General features: G+C 49.4%; 1 protein-coding gene across 1 annotated transcript in view; it reads left to right on the top strand.

Annotated features, from left to right (window-relative positions):
- The window catches only part of BFSP2 (beaded filament structural protein 2), a gene marked incomplete at both ends in the record, with an annotated part of 34,695 nt that overhangs the window by 5,298 nt on the left and 1,874 nt on the right, over positions 1-27,523 (top strand). Inside the window, 4 exons of the mRNA XM_084902150.1 lie at positions 8,543-8,625; positions 10,504-10,660; positions 12,163-12,359; positions 23,549-23,648. Of these exons, the coding sequence (XP_084758276.1) occupies positions 8,543-8,625; positions 10,504-10,660; positions 12,163-12,359; positions 23,549-23,648 (537 nt within the window). The remainder of the gene's footprint in view (positions 1-8,542; positions 8,626-10,503; positions 10,661-12,162; positions 12,360-23,548; positions 23,649-27,523) is intronic.

Genomic DNA, 27,523 nt, shown 5'->3' with positions numbered 1-27,523 from the left:
GAAGAAACTGAGGCCCGCAGGGATCAAGTTCCTCGCTGAGCTGGTGCCCCAACCAGGACCCATTCAGCATCCTGTCTACCCCGAAAAAACAGTCATGAACGCCTCCTGCTGTCCCCATTGCAAGGCCCGTGTCAGTGCTGTCTCCAGCCCCGGCCCCAGCGGGTGGGTGGGTTTGCGTAGACATGGAGTGCCCACTGTGTGGCAGCGTTACCCTCTCAGCAGAGGCGTCTCTGTGCCTCCTCTGCATCCTCTTCTCCGCCTCGGTGCACAGAGAGGAAACAATGGCTCCTCGCCGCCGCTGGCACAGGCACTGGCTGTGCACCGGAGCTGGGCGGCTCCAGCCTGTCAGCCCACGCGGAGCTGGGCCTGCACGTTTCACGGCTTGGCAGCCCCCCGGGGATGTCGGCTTTTCTTTCTCAGTGAATTTAATGCTCAGGAAAATGTGCTGAGCGCATGGCCCTGGCGGCAGAACATCTTTATCTGAGCAGCCTGTAGCCGCACACCCGGCTGGTCCCCTCCAGCGCGGGAGGTGGGAGCAAGCCTCCTCCTAGCCCAGTGTTTCCCAACCTTCTCTCATGATGAGAATCACCTGGTGGAGTTGTAAAAACACAGATTCCTGAATCCCAACTAAGAAGTGCTAAACTAGAATTTTGGGGAACATATAGGTAAAATTGTATACTTAACTAGTGCTCTAACACAGATGTTATATACAGAGCACTAAGTTAGGTATGCAATTTTACCTATATGTTCTCAAAAATTCTAGTTTAGCACTTCTTAGTTGGGATTCAGGAATCTGTGTTTTAACAACTCCACCAGGTGATTCTCATCATGAGAGAAGGTTGGGAAACACTGTCCTAGCCCACCCCTGGTCAGGCCTTGTCTCAGACGCTGCAGGGTGACCCGACCCCTCCCGCTGTCACCTGGTTCCACCGCTACCCAGAGATCTGCGAGTTCGTGGTGGGAGGTGAGAGGCATGCCCAGTGCGAGGGGTCCCCAATGCCGACCCCCAGGGTCCTGGGTCAGCGGATGAGGCCCCCACCTGTGAAAGCCACGCAGAGCCCGGCCACTGTGGCTCAGTGGGTGGGCGTTGAGCCATGAACCAGGAGGTCATGGTCCAATTCCCAGTAGGATTTTGCGGTCTCTCATCATTGATGTTTCTCTCTCTCTCTCCCTCTCCCTTCCTCAAAACAAAACAAAACAAAAAAACAGGCAGACCATCCGATGGGCAGACAAAGTCAGGCTTATCTGCTTGCTGCAGGGACGGAGACACAGGCTCGGAGGTCGGGGACATGCATCTCGGGAAGAGGGAGTGAGGAGGGCTTGCTAGGAGGTCTGGCTTGTGCTGGGCGGTGTAGGGGAAGTTTAAGAGCAAGGGTCTGTTCTGCATTTGATGTCACGGGGCGGAGAGCCCAGGAGAGCACTGTCCATAGAAACATAGTCGGCGTCCCCGAGGGGTTGGGTGACTGTGGACAAGTCACCCCGTCCCTCCTTCAGCTTCGGTTTCCAGCTCCGAGTTAGAGGAAGGGGCTGGGCCATCCTGACCTCTCCCTGCATTCACGGCAGTGAATGGAGAAATTGGCAGGACGGAGGGTTTACTGAGAGGAGCACAGCCCACACCTGATCTAAGGTCACAAAAACCCAGGTGCAGTGGAGCCCACAAACCAGCTGGACTTGCCAACAGGAATAGCCCCCAGCCTCCTGCCCGCCCTGAAGCTGGCACCTGGGTGAGCCTGCCCTGCCAGTCTCCTCACGGCAGTCACCCGGGCCCACGTGTCACAGTGAGAATCCCAGGAGCAGGGTTCAGTCTGGTCCTTCCTGAATCTAACACCCAGCACAGTGCCAGGCACTGGGAGAGGGAGGGAGGGACAGAAAGAGGGAAGGAGGGAGACTATATCACAGGGATTCATGGTACCCGCTATAGAGGCCAACATAACTGAATTCAAATTCCGGCTTTGCCATTGACCAACCTTGTGACCTGAGACAAATTCCTTAACCTCTCCGAATGTCAGTGTTCTCATCGGTGAAATAATACTATTTACTGCACAGGTTTGCCAATGTGATTGGGGATTAAATCGAATAATTCGCCTAGGGCACATAGCATAGCGTCTGCCCTTGGTGAGCACTCAGACTGTGGCAGCGATTTCTGTCATCGTTGGCCGTAGCGGATGATAATGACTCGGATGGCAAGGCCCTCCCGCTACCGTCTGCCCAGCCCACTCCGCAGTGCCCCCGGGAGAAGGAATTGACACCTGCCCAGAGGCAATGAGGGATGGGCCCTGGGTCTCTCAGAAGCATCCCACTTTGTGGTAGAAATCCAAGAATGGCCTCCGAGCCAAACCCGAATGCCAGAGGGAATGCCCTTGGAAATGGGAGAGCAGTCCCGGGACTCCGATCCAGGTCTCTTAGCACGTGGCGCCACCTTCTGGCTGCTCTGGGAATTAACTCGGCCAGTCACCCAGCTGCAAATGTTGTGTCAAGTACTGTGCACCTATAATTATCCCTTCACACAGTTCATGCCACCCTGCAGGGACTGTTCACGTCAGAATTTCCACGACGGTGCCCAGTTTGCTGAGGGTTATAAATCAACCAGAAAACTTCCCAGAGGCTTTGCATATATTAGCCAGCAAGTCTCTTCTTATTCTCTTCGGCTTCCTTTTGTGCTGGGAGAAACCAGCCCCCTCCTTTTCTCTTCCAGCTGCATCTTCTGTGGCTTTGGGTTTTAAGTCAGAGCTTGAGGGTGGAGTCAGGGGTCCTGGGTCTCCCTCCCTTCACCCCCTCCCCCACCCTCAAATCTCAACTCACCAGACTCCTTGGCCAGCTCCCTAATCTCCTGTCTGCCATCATGACCTTAGCCCATTTGAAACTGAAAGGAGAATAAGAAGGGTGGGAAAAGGCTTCATCAGAGGCAGAGATTAGGCTGCTGCTCCTCAGTCTGTGGTGTAATTAGTGTCACGTGTAAGGAGGCTGTTGGCATGTGTCGGCCCCCCCTCCTTCCTCACCCCCAGTCTCAACGGTTCATCTCATCCACAAACACTCTCATCTGTTAATCTCATCCACAAACACCCTCACAGAAACATCTAAAATAACACTTGGCCCAATCAATATCTGGGCACCATGGCCCAAATTAACCATCACAGCTTAGCCGGTTTGGCTCAGTGGATGGAATGTCGACCTGGGAACTAAAGGGTCCCGGGTTCAATTCCGGTCAAGGGCATGTACCTTGGTTGCCGGCACATCCCCAGTGGGGTGTGTGCAGGAGGCAGCTGATCGATGTTTCTCTACTCTCTCTCTCCCTTCCTCTCCCTATAAAAATCAATAGAATATTTTAAAAATATATTCTATTGATTTTTTACAGAGAGGAAGGGAGAGGGATAGAGAGCTAGAAACATCGATGAGAGAATCACCGATCAGCTGCCTCTTGCACACCCCCTACTGGGGATGTGCCTGCAACCAAGGTACATGCCCTTGACCGGAATCGAACCTGGAACCTTTCAGTCCCCAGGCCGACGCTCTATCCACTGAGCCAAACCGGTTTCAGCTAGAATATACTTTTTTTTTAAATTAACCATCACATACTATTTTCTTCTGTGGCTTGTTGTCTCCACTCCTCGCTTTGGTTTTGAGATGTGCCTGGAATGACAGCCGTAGCATCCCGTTGTGTGTACACCGCAGGTTATGTGTTTTTCTATTGGTGGATGTAGGTGGCTTCCAGATTCCTCCGTCACAAACAGGAGGGGGCATAGACCTGCTTGTACACACCCAGGAGGGTGTCTCTGGGTCCGAGGCAGGCCACATCCACCCAGCCACCTGCTTTTGTACATAAAGTTTGATTGGCATACAGCCACACCCATCCACATACTGATCACCCACGGCGGCATCCTTCCTACTGGGGCCCGGCTGTGCAGGTGCAACCACAACTGTGGGCCCTCGAAGCCTCACATATTCCCTAGCTGGCCCTTTCAGAACAAGTTCCAGCCCCTGCCCCTGGCCAGCACCTAGGAGTAGAATGAGCTGGGTCTGTCCCCCACTTTTATATGGCATTGCCAAATCACCCCCCAAGGGGCTGCACAATCTCACCTTCCCAGAAACGGCGTGTGAAGGCTCCGCTCCCCTCACCCCCTCACCTCCCAAGGCGTTGCCCCCTAAAGCTTGTGAATTGGCTTCTCGATGCTATTTCACATAATTGGCTCTCTGAACATACATCGCTTATTCATTCATTGAACAGACATCTACTCCGCGGTTCCCACGCGCCTGGCACTCTCAGGATACAGCTGCCCCGTTTCACAAGAGAAGACACAGCTCCGTCGTGTTAGGAGCTGTGCACGTGAGCTCGTGCCTGTGGGGAGGTGAGATGGCTGCCCTTGGGGCTCGCAGCCACGTCCTGGGGAGGGCGGCACCGTGGAGATCATTACTGGCGGCACTGTGGAGATCATTACTGTTCTGCAGGCCGGCGGGCGGGCGCTCTGCAGGGAAATACAACAAGGAGTTGGCCACCTGCCCACAGCTTCTGACAAGCAGGGGCGCCGCCGTCGTAATTCTTCGCAGGAAGAATCTGTCTTTCACACAGGCATCACAAGAGTCATTTAGTAATTAAACTGGGGTTTTTCTCTTCCCTTTGACCTTAGAAAATAAAACATCTGTGATCAAAAAAGAGAATGTGAGAAAGAAACTATCCATAACTGATGCAGGGAGAAATAGAGCTTTCTATTGAAAGTCGCCCAGATGGCCTGGCCAGCATGGCTCTGTGGTTGAGCATTGACCTATGAACCAGGAGGTCAGGGTTCGATTCTTGGTTAAGAGCACATGCCTAGTTTCAGGCTCCATACCCAATAGGGGGCGTGCAGGAGGCAGTCCATCAGTGATTCTCTCTCATCATTGATGTTTCTGTCTCTCCCTCTTCCTTCCCTTCTAAAATCAATAAAAACGTATTTTTTTAAAAAAAGATTTAACCAAGGAGAAGGTCCATGAAAATGGCCAATTGGGTGGGAGGAAGAGCAGGAGAAAGGTGTCATGAGAGCCGGGGGGAGTGATGTCCATGAGAAAGGCCGCTGGGCGGTGTCCATGAGCTCGGAGAAGCCCCCACTCAGCTGGCTCCCATGTGGGCCTCCCCATCGGGGTGGAGGCGCACGGCCTCTGGGGTACAAGGGACAGGTGATGGCTTCTTGTTTAGTTATTGCTAGAAGCAAGTGATGCTGAGCATTTGTCCTTAACGTGAAAGTCTCTCGGATGCGAGAAGGATTTCCAGGGACTCCTGCATCACGCCCTGCGCCAGCCCAGCCTGATTTCCCAGGAGCCCCATCCTGCCCGCCGCCTCCCCACGCCCGCGGCTCTCGCTGCTGGGATGCCAATATCTTCAACTCCAACTAACGCATTCTCATACCCAGAGGCCCAGAGGCTGACACTTTTTTTAAATGCTGCTCGTCCTTGCCCTCTTCCGACACCGCGATGGTCAGATCTCTCACCATGAGATGGACAAACGCTCAGCATGAGTTGCTTCTAGCAATAACTAAACAAGAAGTCATCGCCTGTCCCTTGTACCCCAGAGGCCGTGCCACCTCCAGCTCCTTCTGTTTCAGTAACTGCATCCAGGTGAGGACGGCGGTGCGAAGGGCTACTATCCTCACCCTCCTGGTGCTGGTGACTTTCAAAATGACTGTGGACAGGAAGAACCGAACGCCGAACAAAATCAAGCCGCCAGATCGAAGTCTTCATCCAGCCACCGGTGCTGCCGCCGCCGCGTGCCAGGCTGCACACACCCGTCAGGCCGGTGGGCAATCTTGGAACAACTGCTCTGTATGAAGACAAATAACAATAACAACAACGGCTGCCGTTCATGGGCCGCTCACTGCACGCCAGGCGGGCAGCCAAGTGCCATTCAGGCCGTGGCTCGTTTGATTCTCCCAAGTGCCAGGAGGTGGGACGCGGCATCATCCTCATCTTTATGGATGAAGAAAGCAAGTCTTAGAGTTCCCCAAGAAACTGGCCAAGTGGTGAGAGGAAGAGCTGGGCTTGGGAGGAAGAGATGCAGCCTGTGCCGTGGGCTCGGGGCTCAGAGGCAGGAATGGCCGAGGAGGGAGGAAGCGTCAGCACCAGGCACCTCACGGCTCAGACTAGAAACCGAGGGCTGTTCTCGGCTCCTTTGCTCGCTCTCCCCAAAAACTCTTCTGAGAGGGATGGTGCAGGGTGTGTCTGGATGATGCTCCCACCTGTTGAACTGCTCAGCAGTATCTGATGATGCTTTGATGGTGCTTCATCACCAAACTCTGTCTGCCCCAGGCCCAACATGCGTCTTAAACTTGTCGGCTCCTCTCTACTCTCCCTGTGAGCACTCTGGCCAACGCCGCCAGCATCTCCTGGGCAGCCCCCAGCTGGGCCCTGAGCATGGCCTCCTGCCTCTCACAATCCCCCTTCCTACACCATCCCTCTCAGAACAAACAGGAGCCTGCCATGACCTCTGACCCCCATTCTCCTGGTCCTAACAGTTCTCCTCCGCGGCATTTATGCTTTGAAGGAGTCTCCTGCTTCTCACTCCAGTGAGACTTTGATGACTCTTTAGTAAAATACTGTTGAGGAGCCCAATTGGTTGGAGCATCATCCAGATACACCAAGGCTGCTGGGGGGTCAGGGCACATAGAAAAATCAACCAATGAATGCATGAGTAAATGGAACAATAAAGCAATCTCTCTCTCTCTCTCTCTCTCTCTCTCTCTCTCTCTCTTTCTCTCTCTCTCTCTCTCTCTTTCTCTCTCTCTCTCTCTCTCTCTCTCTCTCTCTTAAATAAATAAATAAATAAATAAATAAATAAAAATAAAAAATGCTGCTGGGGAGATAGGCCCAAGACCACCTAATCTCACACTGCAATCCACTCTATTGCTGCCATGGCAAAGTGTCTGGTTTTAACAGGAGACCTGGCATCATGTCATGTTGCCTTGCGGGTAGGATTTCTGGCTCTATATTGGGCAGAAGGAGGGGGAGGAGGTGAAGAGGGCCTTCTCTGCCAGCCTTCCCAGACCCCATGTGCCGCTGCCAGCCTGGCCCTGTGCTGTGGTTTGGTTTGGTTTGGTTTGGTTTGGTTTGATTTAGTCAGCATTTTCATATCCATCAGGGGAGATAGGTCTTTCTCTTCATGATGTAGCCCAGATAGGAACCTGTAGTCCTGGCTGCTCTGTGTCACAGGAGGAAGACAGAAAACGATCCTCCGCAGCAGTCTCTCTTCATTCTGATGTGCCTTTTCATTTCCAAAGCTGACGACAAAAGATGCACACTGTCAAGTCCCATTGGCCCGGCTCAGCATTCTGCCCCTGCCATGCTCCAGCCACATGATTTGGGGCCACTCACCTAAGCCCTCGGAGCCTCAGCATCCTTATCGGGAAGATGGGTGTGCTGAAAATCCACCTCAGAGGGGTGCGGGGGCGTTTAGCAAAGTCATGAGTGTTAAGTATCTAATAGAATGTGGGGCTCGGTCTGTGAGTGTTTAACAATCAGCAATCCAGGCATAGAACAGTTTGCCAATTGCCCTGGTGTAAATATCCCCACCACGGCTGATATCAAGCTAGCAACATGCTGTCACTGAATGAAGGGCTGAGCACGCTCCTATATATGCAGAGATGACAGTAACACATAGTAAAACAATTAGGAAGTGGTGAGTTTTCATGACCGTTGCATTTTGAGTACTTATCACCTGTGTTTTTGAAATAATGTGTTTAGTTGTAAGTTCACATAATTAAAACTTTCATGACGGCTGTGTTTAACAGCCAGCTCACAAAACCCCTGGGATATTTACTATCTGCCCCCACAAGCCAGCACCAGCCAGTTCCACCAGGCCACGGGCCAGGCACTTCCCTTTCCCCTTCCTTTCCTATCCTCAGCCCCAGCGAGGGTTTCATAAAGCTTTCCCAGGTAGAAACAAAGACGTTCCCTGTTCCACTGCAGGCGCCAAGCTTTGCTCTTGGCCTTGGCCCCAGCCCATGCTCAGCCTCAGCCAAGGCCCAGCCTCACCACGCTGCCTGCCTGGCCCTTCCTACCTCTGGGATGGCCCAGCCACTGCCAACCCCAGAGAGGACGTAGCCCCTGCTAGGCGGGGCGCCTGCAGCGGAGCCATGAAGGGCCCTCTGTGGCCAAATGGTGGACTGCAGGTCATTTCAGGATGCCATCCGCCAAGGAGATGGAGAAGCCCAGCCAGCCAGCTGCACTTTGGCAGGCGAGAGCCTATAATTAGCCTCCACTTGGGGCCTGAATAAGCCCCTGGTTGGTACTCATCAACAGTAAAGCAGGAAGGCTGTGAACAAGCCGGCTGTGGAGTGATCTTTTTGCTCCAAAAATCCAACTCTATTGCTCTTTTAAAACGTCCAGATCCTGCCCTGGCCATGTGGCTCGGTTGGTTGGAGTGCTGTCCTGAACACCAACTGGTTGAGGGTTTGATTCCGATTGGGGCACATGCAGGAGGCAACCCATTGATGTTTCTCCACCACATCAATAGTTCTCTCTCTCTCCCTTCCTATTTCTCTAACATTGCCGTGACTCTGCTGTGGGACTGTTCCAGGTGGGTGAGGCTGTCTTGGAAAACGCCCAGCTCGTGCTGCAGACAGAGAACATCCAGGCGGGTGCAGATGCCTTCAAAGACAGGTAATGTTTTGCCACAGAGGCAGTTCTGCCAGCCTAGCCCCTCCCCCCCAACACCCCCTCCCCCCCATGCCTCCAGACTCTTGGGGACTCAGGTAATGCTATCTGAAGTCTGCAGCATTCTCCTCCAGCCTCATGGAAGGATGGGGTGGGGAAACGGTCCCAGGGAGAATCCAGAGCCAAGATGGTCAGGCCCAAAGCCTCCTTGTAGACACAAAAGTGGCCCCAAGGGCTCAGAGAGTTTGCTGAGGGGACCATATCCTGGAGGGACCAGGCTCCTGGAGAGGTGAGCAAAGCAGGACTCCGGAGGCCCAAGGGGGACTCGTCCAACTTGGACCACCAGGGACCAAGCCCGGTCATATGGGTGGGTTTTCATTTCACTGGAAGGACAGGGCTTGCTCCCAGAAGGAGGAAATGTTGATAGGAACACAATCCTTCACCCTGGCTGGTTTGGCTCAATGAATAGAGCATCAGCCTGTGGACTGAAGGGTCCCAGGTTCGATTCTGGCCAAGGGCATGTACCTTGGTTTGGGGCACATCCCCAGTAGGAGGTGTGCAGGAGGCAGCTGATCAATGTTCCTCTCTCATCAATGATTCTCTCTATTACTCTCCATTCCCCTCTGTAAAAAATCAATAAAACATTTTTTTTAAAGAATGGAGGAAGAGCTGAAACCGGTTTGGCTCAGTGGTAGAGCGTCGGTCTGAGGACTGAAAGGTCCCAGGTTCAATTCCGGTCAGGGGCATGTACATTGGTTGCAGGCACATCCCCAGTAGGGGGTGTGCAAGAGACAGCTGGTTGATGTTTCTCTCTCATCAACATTTCTAGCTCTCTGTCCCTCTCTCCTCTTCTCTGTAAAAAATCAATAAAATATATTTTTTAAAAAGAAAGAAAGAATGGAGGAAGAAACTGGGAAGGTAGAACCTGAGGAACAAAAGGCTTGGAGAGGTTGGCAGTGGGGAGGGGAAATGAGAGAGTAACATAAGAGACAGCCTCTAAATATTTATGGACTACCAGAAGGAAGGATTAGACTGATTTTGGGTGTTCCAAAGGGTGAAACCCGGTACTTGGTAGATTCATATAAGAATGGAGATTTAAGCTCTTGGGGGGAGGGGGTGATTTACAATGAGTAGAGCTGTCCAAAAACCAAATGGCAGCCTTGAGTGAGGATGAGTTGCCTGTCACTGGAAGTATTCAAGCAGAGGCTACGTGATCACTTACCAAGAATGCTACCAAGGGACTGTTGCTGGGTAGGAGTTTGAATAGTTGAATGCTAAAGTCCCTTTAAAATTCTAAGATAGTAAGACACTTTCTGGAATGAGGAGTGTGAGATTTCTCCTTTCTGTGGGTGGGTTAAGGTAAGCTGTGAACGTGGGCTGAGTGGCACAGCTGGGAACAAGGGCGTGGAAGAAAAGGAGTGACACGGGAAGACATTGGCAAAGATGCTGGGTAGCTTTTAGAAAGAAGGCCCCGTATGAACCAGAGATGGAAAGAGCTCAGAGCGGGCAGTTTCAGACTCATGAGATTATGTGTGTGCACGTGTGTGAGCATGTGTGTTATTGAGTAAGTTGTGAGAGTTTGCCAACTCTGGATATTTCACGTCTAAATCCAGCTTTCCCATTTCCTACCCTTCCCACTCAGCAGTATCGGAAGGAGCTGAGCAGCAGTGCCCCTTTAGGTGAAATGCAAACCGTCACCTCTGCCATATATATATATATATATATATATATATATATATATATATATATATATATATATAATTTATATTAATAATATATATATAATTTATATTAATAATATATATAATTTACTATATAAGAAAATATGTATAATTTTCTCCTTTCGGTCACCTAGTTATGCTGATTAAGTTCCTTTATCTGCAGATATGAAAATGAGCAGTCATTTCGAAAGGCAGTGGAAGAGGAAATTAACTCTCTCTATAAAGTCATCGACGAAGCTAATTTGACAACAATGGACCTGGAAAGTCAAATAGAAAGCCTGAAAGAAGAGCGTGGCTTTCTGTCAAGGAGCTATGAAGAGGTAGGTGGGGCTGGGCTGATGCTGGGTTGGCTATATTTGCCTGTCTGGCCATGCTTCAAAGCACAGGTGACAGGCCCTGGCTGGTGTGCTCAGTGGGTTGCACCAAAAGGTTGCTGGTTCACTTCCGGTCAGGACACATGCAGGGGTTGTGGTCTCAACTCCCACCGAGGGGAGAGGGGGAGTGACCAAGGAGAGGGGGTACAGGATGCAGCTAATCAATGTTCTGCTCTCACATCATTGTTTCTCTCTTTTTCTCCCTCCCTCTCCCTTCCTCTCTCTCTCTCTAAAAATCAATAAAAAATATTAATAATAATTTTTTAGTATATGTGCTGCCGAAGCGAGCACAAAAAATATTAATAATAATTTTTTAAAAACATAGATGATGCTAGCTCACCTGGGCCTCTCCATGTCTCTTGCCCAAGGCTGGTAAATGCTTGCAGTCCCAACGTAGGGGTCAGGCTAGCAAGATGTCTCACACTCAGAAGGCTTCAGGGCCAGGTTGCTCTGAGAACTGGAGGAGGCAGGAGGTCCAAGTGCTAGCGAGGGATTGAATTGAGGGCGTATCCCATAAGTCAAGGTGTTCAACTTCAGAACTTTGTCTTCACTCTACAGGACAAACAGAATAACTCTGAGCCAGGCTGTGGTTTGCACACACTCACTGGTTTGGAATTAAGTCAGATCCCCGAGTGACAGGATGGAGCGGCTCCAGCCCCACACTGATTCTAGACCCCTTGCCTCGTGCCACTGTCTGATCCGAGGCCTACAGTGCTTGCAGCTGAAAACGTCAAAACCCACTCAACAGTCTCATGTCAGAAAGCTCCCTCTTCTGTCTGACCTTATGCAAACCAGGAACCAGGCCCGCTTCCTCCTGCTCTTAGCGCTGGAGTTTTCCACACTCTCTGATAGTAAGAGACTCCACAGTTATCCTCAGAGCTCTTTCAGCCTGACTTAATCTGACTTTATGAAATGCCTAAGTTTCATCTTGCTGTTGCTGCCTACTCTGTGTCGACACTTAGCTAGTTCTTTGACGTTTTGCTTGGGCCCGGGCTTGTGAAACCAGCTGAGAAATGCATCCTGGGGAAAGAGCATACAGCCCCTGTGCTGGGAAAAGGGTCAGGGACTCTGCCCGTGGCTGGGAAGCCCCCCGTTTGGCTTTAGCGGAAGGAGAAGCTAAGTGTTCCCACAGCCTAGCCAGTGTGGCTCAGTTGGTTGAGCATCACCCTGTGCACAGAAAGGTCGCTGGTTCAATTTCCAGTCAGGGCACCTGCCTGAGTTGCAGGTTTGATTCCTGGTCAAGATGCATCTGGAGGCAGCAAATCAATGATTCTCTCTCACATTGATGTTTCTCTCTCTCCCTCTCCCTTCCTCCCTCTCTAAATTCAATTTAAAAATATATTAAAAAGAAAAAAAAAAGTGTTGCCCACACTACGGGGCTTCTGCTGACGACAATGCCGTGTCTTCTTTCCCCCGTGGGACTCACCTGTGCGCGCTGTCATTTGCAGGATGTGAAAGCGCTGTGTCAGCAGCTGGCAGTGTCTGAGCTGGAACAGGTGGACGTGCCCCAGGGCACTGGTCTGGACGCCGTCCTGGAGACGATCAGAATTCACTGGGAGAGAGATGTCGAGAAGAGCCGGATGGAAGCAGGAGCCTTGCTCCAAGCCAAGGTGAGAGGTAGCGCCCACACCCTCCTCTCTGCCCTGTGCAGAAGGAGGCCAAGCAAAGAGGAAAGGCAGTCAACGTGCGAAGGAAAAAGTGCAGCTGTCTCTGTCCCAGCAGGCATACCTGAAATGTGTATTGAGATAACAGTTTTTTGTTTGCCTGTCTAAAAACAGAAAATGTTTAAAATAGTAATAATCATATATTATAAAAGGCTAAGATGCAAATTTTCCCCTCAACCAGGAGTTCCACTGGGAGTTTGACCAGGGGGTGGGGCCATTGTCCCTTCCTCCAGCCAGCCCAGCCCCCAATTGAGATGATCGGGGCTGGGCCAGCTAGACCCCACCCATGCACAAATTCATGCACCAGGTCTCTAATAATTAATAATAATAATAATAATAATAATAATGCTGGCAAGTTTATAGAGAAGGTTTTCACCTATATTTCAGGAAGCACGTCTATGACCCGTTTGCATAAGGAATTTGGTGATATGTATCAAGGGTCTTATAATGCCCCTACCTACCAGTTGAATAATCTAAGGACACTACCCTAAAGATACCATTGAAAATACAAGTAAAGCGTACATCCAAGTATACTCACTGATGCATTCATTACAAGAGTGAAAACATTTGGGGAAATAACACATAAATGTTTAATAACAGGATAAAGGCCAACCGTGCAATGACATATCAGACAGTTATGGGAAATGATATTTGTGAAGCATTTATAACAGCCTGGGAAGTGCGCGTGCAGAGTGGTGCATGCCAGGGCCAAAAACATTTTCTGCAAAGAACAAGATAGTAAATAATTAGGTTTCTGGGCCAAATGGTCTCTGTCTCAATATTCAGCTCTGCCGCTGTGATGTGGAAGCTGCTGGAGACAATAAGTAACAAGTGAGTGTGGCTGTGTGCCAATAAAACTTTATTTACAGAAACAGGATATGGGCTGGATTTGGCCTGCGGGCTACCATGTGCCAACCCCGATGTGTACAGTAGGGTAAAGCATTCAAACAAAGAAATCAGGCATCACGGAATGATGGGAAGGAAAACACTACAATATTCATGGTGCTAGTGGTGGTTGTCTTTGAAATGGACCTGCTGAGCACTTTGAAACCTTTTTCTTGCTTTTGAGTATTTCTTGAGTTTTTCTTAAGTAGTATGAATTCTTTCTATTCATGGAAGAAAATGGTTTTTATTAAACTTCATAAGTAATAAAGGAATTAACCAGAAATAGAATGCACAGGGTTTCTTCCTTCTCCATCCCCTGCCCGTGTATGGCTGGGATTTTGAGGCGGAGGATGGAAAGGGCAGAAGAGGGAGGACAGCGGGAAGGAAGTGTGAAAACTAAGGCAGCTGTGTAAGACAGGGCGAGAGGGCTGCTCCTGCGCCCCTGGTTGCCATGGACCCTTCTCCACCCTGGCTGCACAGACTGTGTCAGAGCATTTGCAGAGGGCCCACGCCCAGGCCCCATCCGGGACCACGTAAATCAGGAGGAGAGGGACTTTGTGGTTCTCTCTCTTTTTATCCTTTTTTTTTTTTTTTTTTTTTTTTTTTTAAGGAAAAAGCCCCATCTAGGCCCCATCCAGGACCAAGTAAGTTAGAAGAAGGAGAGGGACTTTGTGGTTTTCTCTCTCCTTTTCCCTTTTGTTACTGATGTCAGAAAGAGAAAGGGAGAGGGATAGAGAGAGAAACATTAATGATGGGAGAGAATCAATGATTGCCTGCCTCCTGCCCGCCCCCTACTGGGAATTGAGCCAGAAACCTATGCATGTGTCCTGACCTGGAATAGAACCGTGACCTCTTAATTCTTGGGTCAACAAACAACCACTGGGCCATACACACCGGCCAGGTTCATTCTCTCTCTCTCTTTCTCTCTCTCTCTCTCTCTCTCTCTCTCTCTCTCTCTCTCTCTCTCTCTTTCTCTTTCTCTCTCTCTCTCTCTTTTCCTCTCTCTCTCTTTTGAGAAAGAGGAAAAGAGAGAAAGCAATTTGTTGTTCCACCCAGGCAGCACTCACTAGTTGATTCCTGTGTGTACCTAACCAGAGATCGAACCCGCAACGTTGGTGCATTGGGACGATGCTCCAACCCAAATGAGCTACCCAGCCAGGGCTTTGCAGTTCTGTAAGCTGGGCGATCTAATGCACAGCCAGGGTTGAGAACCATGAGGTATAAAAAACCCACCGAAAGAAAGCCAGGAGGACCTTTTATTTCCTGTCTTCTGCCCCCTTCACTCCCCCACTCCCCAATAAGAACAATAGGACCAATAGGAACATTCCCAGCAGGGTCTTCACCAATTCTGGAGCCTTCCATGTTCTCCAGCCCAGAAAACACCTCCCATCTCCCCGCTCCCCCTTTCACCAGCTTCTCTTCTTGCTAACCTTTAGTTCCTTGACCAAGTCACAACAAACACTTTGATGGCTAATAGTGCCTGGTAACCCCACAAAATGCAGCCCCACCCCAACCTGGAGAGAGGTGAACAACACAGAGGAGAAGCAAAACCCAACCGCAGATATGATTTGGGTCCATTCCTCCTCCTTTAGGAGCGTCATGAATATTTATAGTTAATGACCCTAAAAACCATCCATTTCCACTCCCTTGCTTTAGAGTGTGTGGCTTCATTTAATTCTCCCAGCTCTCTGTCCAGGGACCTTTTCTCTGCCTGAGGCTGTTATTTCTCCCTGGCTCTGCCCCCAAAGCTAAATCTCGGTGGCCTAGCAGTTTGCAGCCTTGCTCTGTCCCAACACTCCTGGGGTGTACACAGCAGGCACTGTAGGGTTTATTTCTTTGCGGAAGTGGGGAGGGGCCCTGAAATGAACAGAAATGTGTCCTGCCTAGTGTGGAAAAGAAAAAGAAAACACTTGGTCATTATTATCCACCCCTCACCCTCTTGAGAATCACCACCAGCCCAACAGTAATTCAGACATTAGTTCTGAACTGACTCATTTCAATGGGGTAATCTGAAAGCCACATCTCAGAGAACACACACCGCGCTTGTGTGCGTTCGGCCAATGCTGCCTGGGCCTCTTGCAGAGAGGCCGAGCTCTGGAAATATTTGCAGAAGGAGTGCATTCCTCTGCCCGTCAGCAGAGATCGGAACTGACAGCCAGAAGCCCAGCAGTCAATAGTTTTGTCAGCTGCAGCCAGGCCCTGGGGGCAGAATCAGCCCATCCTGAGCGCCTCTGGTCCGCATCTTGGCCACAAAGCGTAAACGTGGAATGGCTGAGCGCGCACGGCTTTTGAAACCTTTTGCAGAGAGAAGACAAACGTGTGTTTAATTCCCTTGCAGCCGGGGAGGCTGAAAATTCACGGACAGGCTGAATGTATGTCTCTGTTTAGGTCCCTTCAGAAACGGATCCTGAGACAAAAACTGAGGTGGAGAAGTGGAGGTAGTTTACTTGGACATTGGAGCAGGGAAGCGGAGGGAGGGGGAGGGGTACCAAAATACCAGGAGAAGGAGAAGGAGAAGCAGGGAAGGGACTCAACAAAGAGTATGTTATCCAACCAGCTACCACTATGGGAGCCTGGGGAGCAGAACAGAACACAGGAGAGGGGAAGGCGAGGAAGTGGGGTACTAGCACCAGCCCCAACAGGCCTCTGCCATGTGCTAGCAGAAGGACCCTTCCATCTTCGGAGAAAGCTCTCAGGCAGAGGTGCAGAGCCCGCAGCAAAAGGAAGCTGGGAGAACCAGCACGGTAAGGCCGGAGGGATAAAGGTGGATGCCATCAGCACTTCCTACCACTGACCTGCCAACTCCTTTTATTTTTTTTAATTGAGATAAAATTGGTATATAGCATTACATAAGTCTCAGATGTATAATCAATATTGAAAGATGAGACAGAGGGCCGGAGAACCAGGACACAGGCTTTATTGGAGGAGGAGACCCCAGGAGGGCTGCCTTCCAAAGGAGAAAGAGCACATGTGCCGGGGTGAAACGCCTTTTGAGGGGAGAAAGGGAAGGGACATGCTGATTAGGGACTTAGGAACCGGGGGCTTAGGGTACTTGGCAGGTGCTGATTGGTGGTTTCATATAAGGCACATGATTAGGCACTTAGGGACTTAGGAATGGGGAGGTGGGGGACCTTAGGGTACTTGGCAGGTGCTGATTGGAAGTTCAATGTACAGTCCATATAAGGTGCCTGGTTAGGTGTTCAGGAATGTTCAGGCTGCAGGTGGAGTTTACGTCATTCAGTTGGGGGAAGGGAGGATCTATCAAATATTATAATTCAGCATCTGTACACCATGATCACCACCAAAAGTCCAGTTACTATCCATCACCACATAGTTGACCCTTTCACTCATATCGCCAACCCCTCAAACCCTCTCCCCTTCTGATAACCAATCTGTTTTCTGTTTCTATGGGATTAATTTTATTTGTTTGTTTTTGGGGCTTTTGTTTTTGGGGGGTTTTTTTTATTAGATTTTTACATATAAGTGAAATCATCTGGTATTTGTCTTTCTCCATCTGGCTTATTTCACTTAGCATCATGCCCTCAAGGTCTATCCATGTTGTTGCAAATGGCAAGAATTCGTTCTCTCCTGTGGCTGGTTCATAATCCATTCTACATCGATTCACCCGTAGATAGACACTTAGGCTGCTTCCTGCTCTTGGCTATTGTAAATAATGCTGCAGTAAATGTGAGGGTGCACATATCTTTTCGAATTTGTGTTTTCATTTTCTTTAGATAAATACCTGAAGTAAAATAGCTAGAAGATATGATAGTTCTACTTTTTAAAAAATATATATTTTTATTGATTTCAGACAGGAAGCGAGCGGGGGAGAGAGATAGAAACATCAATGATGAGAGAGAATCATCGATCGTCTGCCTCCTACAGGACCTACACTAGGGATGGAGCCCGCAACCCGGGCATGTATCCTGACCAGTAATCAAACCGTGACCTCCTGGTTCCTAGGTCAATGCTCAACCACTGAGCCACACCAGCTAGGCATCTTCCTCTCCTTTGGTCTCCAGTGTGTGCCTGGCACATGTCATAGACCTTCAATAAGTGTAGTCGAGTATGTGCTGGGTATAAAAAGCCATGTCAGAGAGGATAGAGGGGTGACTGAGAAGTTGTACTCACAATCTAATGTGGAGGTTGGCCGGGGTGCAAGTGGGAGGCAGTGGATAGAAGGACCACCTTCCGCAGGCAGAAAGGGACGTGCGGTGAAAGCAGTGTCGGCAAAGCACTGAGCGAGCTCTTTCCACGTGCCAGGCAGGGAGCTAAGTACTTGATAGGTGTTTTCTCATATAATCTTCTTGATATGGCATAGGATTGTGGTTTTACCCATTTTATAGAGGAAGAAACTGGGGCACAGGGAGGTTAAGTAACTGACCCAAGTAGCAGAGCTATGAAACAAACCCTACTTTCTTACTGCTGATATAAGAATATACAAGTCTATAGGAAAAAAAAAATATATGAATTTATTTGAGCCAAACTGAGGACATCCCCAAAAGCAAGAGCTCATCGGACTGAGGAAATGCTATGGAAAATGGCAGTGTTGCAGTTCTTTTTCTGCATTTGGATCAAAGGAGGGAGATAAGGAGGATCCCATGAAATCCACTGATGGTAGGTCAGGTGGAGAAAGCAAGGTGGGGAAATCTCTGATTAGATAAAGAGAAAAATGGAGAAACACATAGGACTGTTTTTACATTACCTCAGGCTGCCTCTGTAGCCCGTGTGCAAAGAAAGGGTTTTACAGCCATCATCAAATGGAATAACATGGAATGGATGTCGCCTTAAAAACAATGATTGTTAACCTTAAACAATACTGCAAAGAGGGATGGTGTACAGGACGCAACGAGATCATATGCTCCCTTAAGGGTGGTTAGCCCCCGAGGGGGACTGGAAAAGAGGATTCCTTTGGCATCTCAAAGGGCTGTTAACCTAGACCCGTGGTCGTTGGCAAACTCATTAGTCAACAGAGCCAAATATCAACAGTACAACAATTGAATATTTCTTTTGAGAGTCAAATTTTTTAAACTTAAAACTTCTAACGCCACTTCTTCAAAATAGACTCGCCCAGGCCGTGGTATTTTGTGGAAGAGCCATACTCAAGGGGCCAAAGAGCCGCATGCGGCTCGGGAGCCGTGGTTTGCCGACCAGGGACCTACATGAACAAGAACAATGGACAAGGCTCAACACAAAGACAAACCTTTTATTAAGGGAGTTCCATGCCTGGGGTGTGACTACCACCATGACCGGCTCAGTTAGGAATTTATGATCAAATCGTCCCGCAAGGTTACTTTCCATCACTGAGGCTGACAGATTCACCAGATCTAGACAGCCCCTCCCTGAACTGACACCCTCACTGCCAGGCTGGCCTACACAGATTACGTGGATGGGGAACGATGATTCGTTTTCTTAATGAACAAGCATGCCTTGTCTGGCTCAATAGTCATTGCACCAAAGGGTCATGGGTTTGATTCCAGCCCCTGCTTGTTGGGATGCAGGGGACAGACAACCAATCGATATCTCTCTCTCCTTCTCTCCCTCTCTCCCTATGTCCTCAGCTGAGGATTGAAAGAATAAAAGAATAAGCAGTGACATCTTGTAGGATGTCCCAGGGGCTAGCTGCCTCTGCCAGGCTCTGTGAGGATCTTTCCAAACCAAGGCCCTGTGCCTTCCCCGCGGGGTACTATTGCTCTGTGATACCAGACTGGGAACCGGGGTACCCCTAGGGCTCATTGCTCTGCCTTTCTCCAGGATAATGAATAAATAGAACGAGGTTACTGTGATCCTGGGAGGCCAAGACACTTAGAACAAAGCAGTCAGTTGTGCTCTGCAGCAGAGTGTGGCTGTGTTTCACCATTTCCAAACCCAGAGAGCTCCTGGTCTTTCCCCACCCCCACCCCCACCCCCGCCTGCTCAGGGCAAGGCAGGACACACACATTTCAGGCGGTGCACGTTCAGCCTGCGTACGTGCTGCTAAGCACACACCTGCCTGTGCCTCTCCACACTCTGCCTCCTCCCAGCTCTCCCTCTCCCCTCACACTGCCCAGTGGTATTTCTTCCCACTCCAGGTCATCGCCAAGGAGATTTTGGGAAACGGCAATGCTCCTCAGCGAAGCGGGCCGGGTTTGGAAATGGCCTTTCCCCCTCCATGAGGAGACTCTCACATGCTCCATCCTGACTTACTCGAAAGCACGCTGCTTTTCTTCTCTCGCATCCATCCTTCGCAGGCAGTGACATGAAAATGTAATTTAAAAAAAAAAAAAAAAATTTTTTTTAATTTGAAGTTTTTCCCCATATTTCAAAATGTCCGTATGCCCCAGAAATATACACGGAGTGCAACCCAGCTCCCTGCATGGTGGGGCCAAGATTTCAAGCTGGTTTGGAGGCCCGACTAGGAATTGAACCGCAACCTCCTGGTTCATAGGTAGATGCTCAGCCACTGAGCCACACCAGCTGTGCAATAATGTAGCTTTTTTATGAATCAGACAATAGTTTTCAAATATTGGAAAAATATTCTTGCTAATTTTTGTGCCATTCCCAATGCAACAGCTACAGACATGACCCACTTTTTTAAAATATATTTTCTTGATTTTTTACTGAGAGGAAGGGAGAAGGATAGAGAGTTAGAAACATCAGTCAGCTGCCTCCTGCATGCCTCCTACTGGGGATGTGCCCGCAGCCAAGTTACATGCCTCTGACCAGAATTGAACCCGCGACCCTTCAGTCCTCAGGCCGTCACTCTATCCACTGAGCCAAACTGGCTAGGGCATGACCCACTTTTAAGTTTAATCTGCACTATTAACGTTTTCTGCATCCCTTTTTAAAATCTAGACAGTCCATAAAATAGTAATTCAATCTGATTGGTGGAGTTTGCCAATTTCCATGGTGTCAATACTCTCACCCTTATTTCAAAAGACTCACTTGATGTGAATGAGTTGGGAAGAGTTGGGCAGGTACACATCACTGACTCTCACCGCACAGGTACCATCAATCTACACAAACCTCAGTAGCACAGAAAATGATACGATGTAAATAATTAGCCAGTGATGTGTTTTGAGTATTTATTACCATTTTAAAAAATATATTTTTATTGATTTTGAGAGAGAGAGAGGAAGGGAGAGGGATAAAGAGATAAAAAACATAGAAGAGAAAGGAAGTCATGCAACGGGGATCAAGCCAACAACCCGGGCATGTGCCTTGACTGGGAATCAAACTGGTGACCTCTTGGTTCCTGTTTTTTTACACCAGCCAGGCACCATTTTTTTTTTTTAATATAACTTACTTAATTGTGAATTGATATGATTGAATTTTAATAATGGCTGTGTTTAACAACCAGCTTACAACATTCCTGAAAATTTAACAGTCGGCTCTTGTACGCTGTTAGGAACCGGCTCCAGCACACGCTGCCCCAGCCTCTCTGTATAGCCGTGTCACCTGATTCCATTTGTCTGTCAGGACACCCCCTCTCCTGCCTCCCACACACCTACTCAGCCCATCTGGCCAGGCCCAACCCCAAAGAGAGAAGGAAGAACAAGGCTACTGATCCCAGGAAGACTTGGAAGACAATGGGGGTATTTTAGAGTGATCTGCTTTCACTTTGGGAAGACAACCCCAATTTCAGGGTCTCAGGTTGATGCATTGGTGACGGTGACCGCATTGAGCTCTGGTTAAGGGCACCCCTCTGGAGTCTGCGGCTGCACTTGAGTCATGGCTCTGCCCCTCTTAGGCCATATGATCTGGAATAAAAGACTCAATCTCTCTGTGCCTCAGTTTCCTCATGTAAAATGAGAACAATAATGACACTTGCCTCATAGGGTCGTAAAGATTAAATGAGATCACGGACTAAGAATTGTTCACATAGCACTTGGCACCGAGTAAGAGCTTCACACACAGCAGTTATCATTAGTATTGATAGTATTCAAGTCATAGTGGCTTTTACAAACTCATGTGTTAGCTAATACTACTTTCCACATATACAAAACATATGCAGCCCTGCCAATGTGACTCAGTGAATCAGCATCACCCCATAAACTAGTTCAATTCCCAGTCAGGGCACATGCCTGGGTTGTGGGCTTGACCTCCACTAGGGGGCGTACAGGAAGCAGCCAATCTATGTTTCTCTCTAATAAATGTTTCTGTCTCTTTCTCTTTCTCCCTTCCTCTCCATCTAAAAAAATAAGAAGCCCAGCCGGGTGTGGCTCAGCAGTTTAGCATCAACCCAGGAACCATGAGGTCACTGGTTTGATTCCCGGTCAGGGCATACGTCTGAATTGCGGGCTTGATCCCAGAGTGGGGCTTGCAAAAGGCAGCCAATCAATGATTCTCTCTCATCATTGATGTTTCTACCTCTCTCTCTCCCTCTCCCTTCCTCTCTGAAATAAAATATATATATATATATATATATATATATATATATATATATATATATATATATATATATTTTTTTTTTTTTTTTTTTTTTTTTTTTTAAAGAACATATTTAAAGGAAACATATACAGCCAATGTTTGCATGCTTTTAGGGTTCTAAAGGCTTCTATATTGCATAACCTGTTAGAAGCCTCAAGTGATTCAGGAGACAGTCACCATGTGATTATCATTCTCCACTCGTCATTGCATTCCGTGGGCAGGGGACTATGTCATTGCATTCTGCGGGACTTAGAGGCTGAATCACGGCCTAGGGACACACAGCCAACGACCAACCCGTCAGAGCTGGGCCCACGGCCTCTGTTCCCCTTGAGCAGATCCCAAGCCTTTCATGGGCATTTTTGTTGAGCTCTTAACAGCCCTTAAACAGCAAGAACTGGAAGAACTACTACTGAGACTGGGGTTTCTTAGCCAGTCAATTAGGTTGGACTATTTTTGCACAATTCTATAAATAAGTATTCATATGTAGTAAAAATGGTCAATCCAAAGAGCCAGTAACCTAGGAGACAAAACAGATTTTTTCTCTCCTACATCACGGGCTTGGTGACACGCCATCAGACTTGGCTTGAAGTTACAGATGTGGGTGAGCTCTCGTTTTTTCCCTTTTCCCCCCACAAAGGGCAGCGTAACAATGGCCTGCTTCCTGAGTGTATGGGGAGGAATCGCAACATGTCCATCTCGCTCACAGAGAAGGTTCAGAACCCAGACCGCCCCCTTGATAATCACAAGTGTGACCAGACATGTTTTTTTTCTTCTTCTTCTTCTTCAAGGAAACGTATCAGATCAAGTTGGCTAACAATTAATCTGCCTTACAGTGCTGGGAGGGGTTACACACTCTCTGAAGGGCAATTTGGCAACATTTCTCAAAATTGCGGAGCCTGCCCTTTTGACTCAGCAATTCCACAAGAGGAATTTACCCCCCAGAGATATTCCCACATAATCAAGAGGAGGGCTGTAGGTTATTCTTTGTGCCATTGATGATAACAGGCAAAGACTAGAAACAACCTAAATGTGTCCATGATTGGGCCTTCTAAGTAAGGCAATACTACGTGGCCGTTAAAAAGAATGTAGCCAAAACCGGTTTGGCTCAGTGGATAGAGCGTCGGCCTGTGGACTGAAGGGTCCCAGGTTCGATTCTGGTCGAGGGCATGTACCTTGGCTGCAGGCACATCCCTGGTGGGGGTGTGCAGGAGGCAGCTGGTCGATGTTTCTGTCTCATAGATGTTTCTAGCTCGCTATCCCTCTCCCTTCCTCTCTGTAAAAAATCAATAATATATATATATATATATATATATATATATATATATGTAAATTAAAAATAAAAAGAATGTAACTGGGAGGTAGAAGGGGGTTAGGAGGGGTCACTAAGGGAAAAACGGGGACATATGTAATGCTTTCAACAATAAGGATTTTTTTTTTTTAAAGAATGGAACTGATGGGTATATGCTGATATGCTAGAATAATTTCTAAGCTATACTAAGCACCAGAGCAAGGGGGAAGGTCGGTACACATTTGAAGTATTTCTGAAAGGAGGTATAAAAAACTGGAAACAGGAGACCTGGGTAATTGGCACCACAGGGAGAAAAGGACTCTAGACTTCCTACCGTGTATTCTTTGGAAGATCTTTTTGAATTCCATTCTATTTGCATGCGTCCTGTGTTCAAACTGAATGAATGTTTGTATAGGGGCTGACGTGGGCGCCTGCAGCATAAGAAGGATATTTAGATCCATAGCCGTTTCCTCGGAGCTGGAGGCAGCGGGGAGGTGGTCAGAAGGGGGAGGGAAGAAGGCCGGGTCCGGGGCTCCCTCCCCCGCTCACCCTCTCCCTGTCCCCGCAGCAGGCGGCCCGCGGGCAGAGCAAGGAGGAGCGGCTGGCGGCTGCCCGCCGGGCGGAGCTGCAGGGCGCCACGTGCCAAGCGCAGAGCCTGCAGGCGGAGACGGAGTCCCTGCGGGCCCTGGTGAGTGGGCCGGGAGCCACCTGGCGTTTCCTGGGACAATTTTAACTCCCGCGGTTGAACTGGGGTCACAGGGGTCACGGTGTGTGCCCCGGGCTTTCATCTCCCAGCCTAGGGGTCTGAGGCCTGAGAGAGGCCCATCCGATCCCAATCACAAGGATAGGAGATAGGGCAAGGACCCGGCTGCAGTGACTGTGGGCCACTCATGCCCACAGATGCCCCTTCCCAGCCGCCCCTCTGCTCCAGAGAATGGCCCTCAGCCAATCAGAAGATGCTTGGGGTTTGAGGGGGCGGAAGTCCCACCTTTCCAGCCAATGACTGACTCACGGGAGGGGGGAGGGGGGATATTTATTTTATTAATATTTTTATTTTATATATATTTTTATTGATTTCTTACAGAGAGAGAGAGAGAAAGGGAGAGAGATAGAGAGTTAGAAATATCGATCAGCTGCCTCCTGCACACCCCCACTGGGGATGTGCCTGCAACCAAGGTACATGCCCTTGACTGGAATTGAACCTGGGACCTTTCAGTCTGCAAGCTGACGCTCTATTCACTGAGCCAAACCGGTTTTGGCATCACAGGGGGTTTAAAAGCCCCGCTCACTTGCTTCAAAGTGGACCCAGGCCTCTGGGGTAATTCACTGTCCCGGCCTCCGTGGGGTCAGGCCATGGGGTCAGGCTGCAGCCAGACTCTGGCTGAGACCACCTCCTGGCCTAGCACCTCCCCTGCACAGCCCTGTCCTGCTTCCCTTGCTTGCTCCCCCTTTCCTGGGAGCAACTCCTTCATTATTCCCACACGCCGGGGTCCCTCCTGGGGCACCCACCCACCACCCCTGGGAAGCTCCTCACTGTGGTTGGTGGGCAGATCTCTCATATCATTAATTATTATTATTAATTTAAACGGTTATTAATAACACAGCAGCCCACCTCTGCTCTCTGGGGTGGACTAAGGTTCTATTAGGTTGTCAAGCACAGCTCCTCCTGGATGCCCTCCAAGGGCCACGTGTACCGAGTCAACCACCAGCGAGTTGTACACGAAGGGGGTGGTTCATGTGATCCTGGCGTGGCTGAGGTGGTCTAGTCCACTGAGGCCCAGGAAGCCTCTCTCCCATCAGCCTCAAGCCCTCGGGCTGACCAGATACCACTGTTGATGCCCCTTTCTCCCACCACCCCCCATAAACCTGCATCTCAATTTTGCCACCCAAATCCGCTTCATCATCAAGCCTCCAATCAGGCCTGCCATGAAGTTAGCTCAGGTGTTTATCCCAGTAGTTTCCCTCAGGAGCAGCTTTATCTCTGCCTGTGGCCACACTCATGCCATCACCTCCGGTTCCCTCTAGTGTCTACCATTCCCCAGGTCCATTGTCCTCCGGCCAACACGGTCACACGGTGCCCAGCCGGCTCAGGATGGTGCTCAGTCTTCTTGCCACAACATGACATGCATCTCATTGCTCCACTTTTTTTATTGATTGATTGATGAGAGAGAGAGAGAGAGAGAGAGAGAGAGAGAGAGAGAGAGAGAGAGAGAGAGAGAGAGGCGGAGAGAGATTTGTTGTTCCACTTATTTATGTATTCATTGGTGTTTCTTGTATGTGCCCTGACCAGGGATCCACACTGCAACCTTGGCATATCGGGACAATGCTCTAACCCAGTGGTCAGCAAACTGCTGCTCCCGAGCCACATGCAGCTCTTTGGCCCCTTGAGTGTGGCTCTTCCACAAAATACTATGGCTTGGGCGAGTCTATTTTAAAGAAGTGGTGTTAGAAGAAGTTTAAAAAGAAGTTTAAGTTAAAAAAAATTGGCTTTCAAAAGAAATTTCAATCGTTGTACTGTTGATATTTGGCTCTGTTGACTAATGAGTTTGCCGACCACTGTTCTAACCAACTGAGCTACCCGGCCAGGGCCATCGTTACTCCACTCCTGTCCCACTCAGTCTCTGATGGGATCTGGGCCAGAGCAAGGGGGTGTGAGTAAAGGACCTGAGGTGAGAAAAATCAGAAAACTGCAGTTTAAAGCAATGCTACTTTCACTAAGCAAGCAAAACAATATCTAAAAGCAATGGCATCATTCACTCAGAGGTATGAGAATGTTATGTAACCAGTTTTTTCACCTGCCATAACCCTGATAAACACCCAAATAGGGGTGCTGCCTCTCACCTCTGTAGCTTTAGGCACAGTGAAGGGACTGCCATTCCTCCCCCAGATGTCCTTGTGGCTGCCAAAAGTGTCACTCTTCTGGCGACAGAAAGTTCCAGGCAAAAGGTTGAGGACATATTCTCAAGCCAACATCAAAAAAAAAAAAAAGCCCAGATGAATGACTCCTCAGTAGCAGGTGGCCCATCGCTCAGCACACATTCCACACATGCCTACTGGGTGCGTGCAATGTGCAGGGCCTCCCCTTAGCCCCCGGGGAGGCAAATCTGAAGGGGATCGTTCCTGACCTCCAAAAGCTCAGCCCTTGTTGGTAATGAAAACCTGTGCACAGATGACTGAACAAAGCAGAGAGGAACTGTGTTCCCAGAAGCTGCTCCCTCCAGCTTCTGTTCTCAGCAAGCCTCCGGGACCCTCACCTCTGCCCCTCAGCAGATGCTGTCACCTGTATTATCCTGCAGATAAAATTAAGGTCCCCGCCCTACCCGGTTTGGCTTTAGTGGATAGAACATCTGCCTGCAGACTGAAGGGTCCAGGTTCGTTTCCGGTCAAGGGCATATGCCCGGGTTGCAGGCTTAAATCCCCAGTGGGGTCGTGCAGGAGGCAGCCAATCAATGACTCTGTCTCTCCCTCTTCCTTCCTCTCTGAAATCAATATATATTGATAATTTAAAATCTATATATATTTTAAATTAAGGTCCCCAACATAAGGTCTCTGGTTTCCATTTCCCACTTTGAAATATCTCAGAAGCTTTATCCACCCCCCTTTCCTTCATAGACTCCCCTGTCTCGTGCTGCACCATCTGGGCATGCCTCTATCCACTGCCTTCTCTCTGCTGCATTTTCAGGGTCCCCAGCCCCTGGAATTGCTGGGGCTCAGCCAACAACAGAAAGCCCTCCCTTACCAGATCCTCATGTTAATGTCCAGCTTTCGCCCTTTCCTTTCCTGCCTTGAGCCCTAAATGTGTTCTTCCCATTGCTGGAAGGAGACTTCTCCCCTCAAGTCTGCCCACCTCCACCTGCTCCTCTTGCCAAACCCTTGGCACAGGCAAGTGAAAACACGGAAATGGGACACCCACCGAGGAGCCTAGATTTTGATCCCACAGCCGGGTGGTCCTCCCACCTGCCACCCACTCACATTCGGGTTGGTCCGTGAGGTGAAATCAGCTCTTCCACCAGAGTCACATTAACTCCTTGAGGGCAGGACCCAGGCTTCGTTACTTTTGTGTCCCCAAATTGCTTGGTGCAGTGCCCCAAATTTCCTCAAAGGGACACCTACATAAAAGCATCCTCGGAGAAGCATTGAGAAGCAGACAGGACCGTGGCTGCCATCCCATTTTGCAAGTGAGAAATCCGTGGCTCAGGGATTTCCCCATTAACACAGTAATAAGTGCAGGAGCCAAGCCCTTCTGGCTCTATCTCTGTCTAGACCACAGCCAGCCTGTGGGACTGGGGGTTGGCGCTCAGGCTCTGCCATCAAATCCTGCTTCCTCTACTCATGACGCTCTAAATTCCGCTTTCTCTCTTTCCCATGAGGACCTACCTTGGTCATCCTCTTTATCTGCTGTGGTCCTAGCCCTCAGTCAGAACAACCTGCCCACACACAACGCCCCCAACTGAGCTGATGAGACATTCAACCGCCCTTTCCAACAAGATTCTGTGTGTTAGCAACCAGGCATCAATGATGGTGCTGGAGGCCTACCAAGCTCTGTGTTCACTCAAACCAGGA

This window comes from Pipistrellus hanaki (assembly GCF_964339955.1).
Source record: "Pipistrellus hanaki genome assembly, chromosome: 13".
Classification (NCBI taxonomy): domain Eukaryota; kingdom Metazoa; phylum Chordata; class Mammalia; order Chiroptera; family Vespertilionidae; genus Pipistrellus; species Pipistrellus hanaki.
The sequence above is the reverse complement of the archived record's forward strand: the minus strand, read 5'-3'. Positions and strand labels throughout refer to the sequence as shown.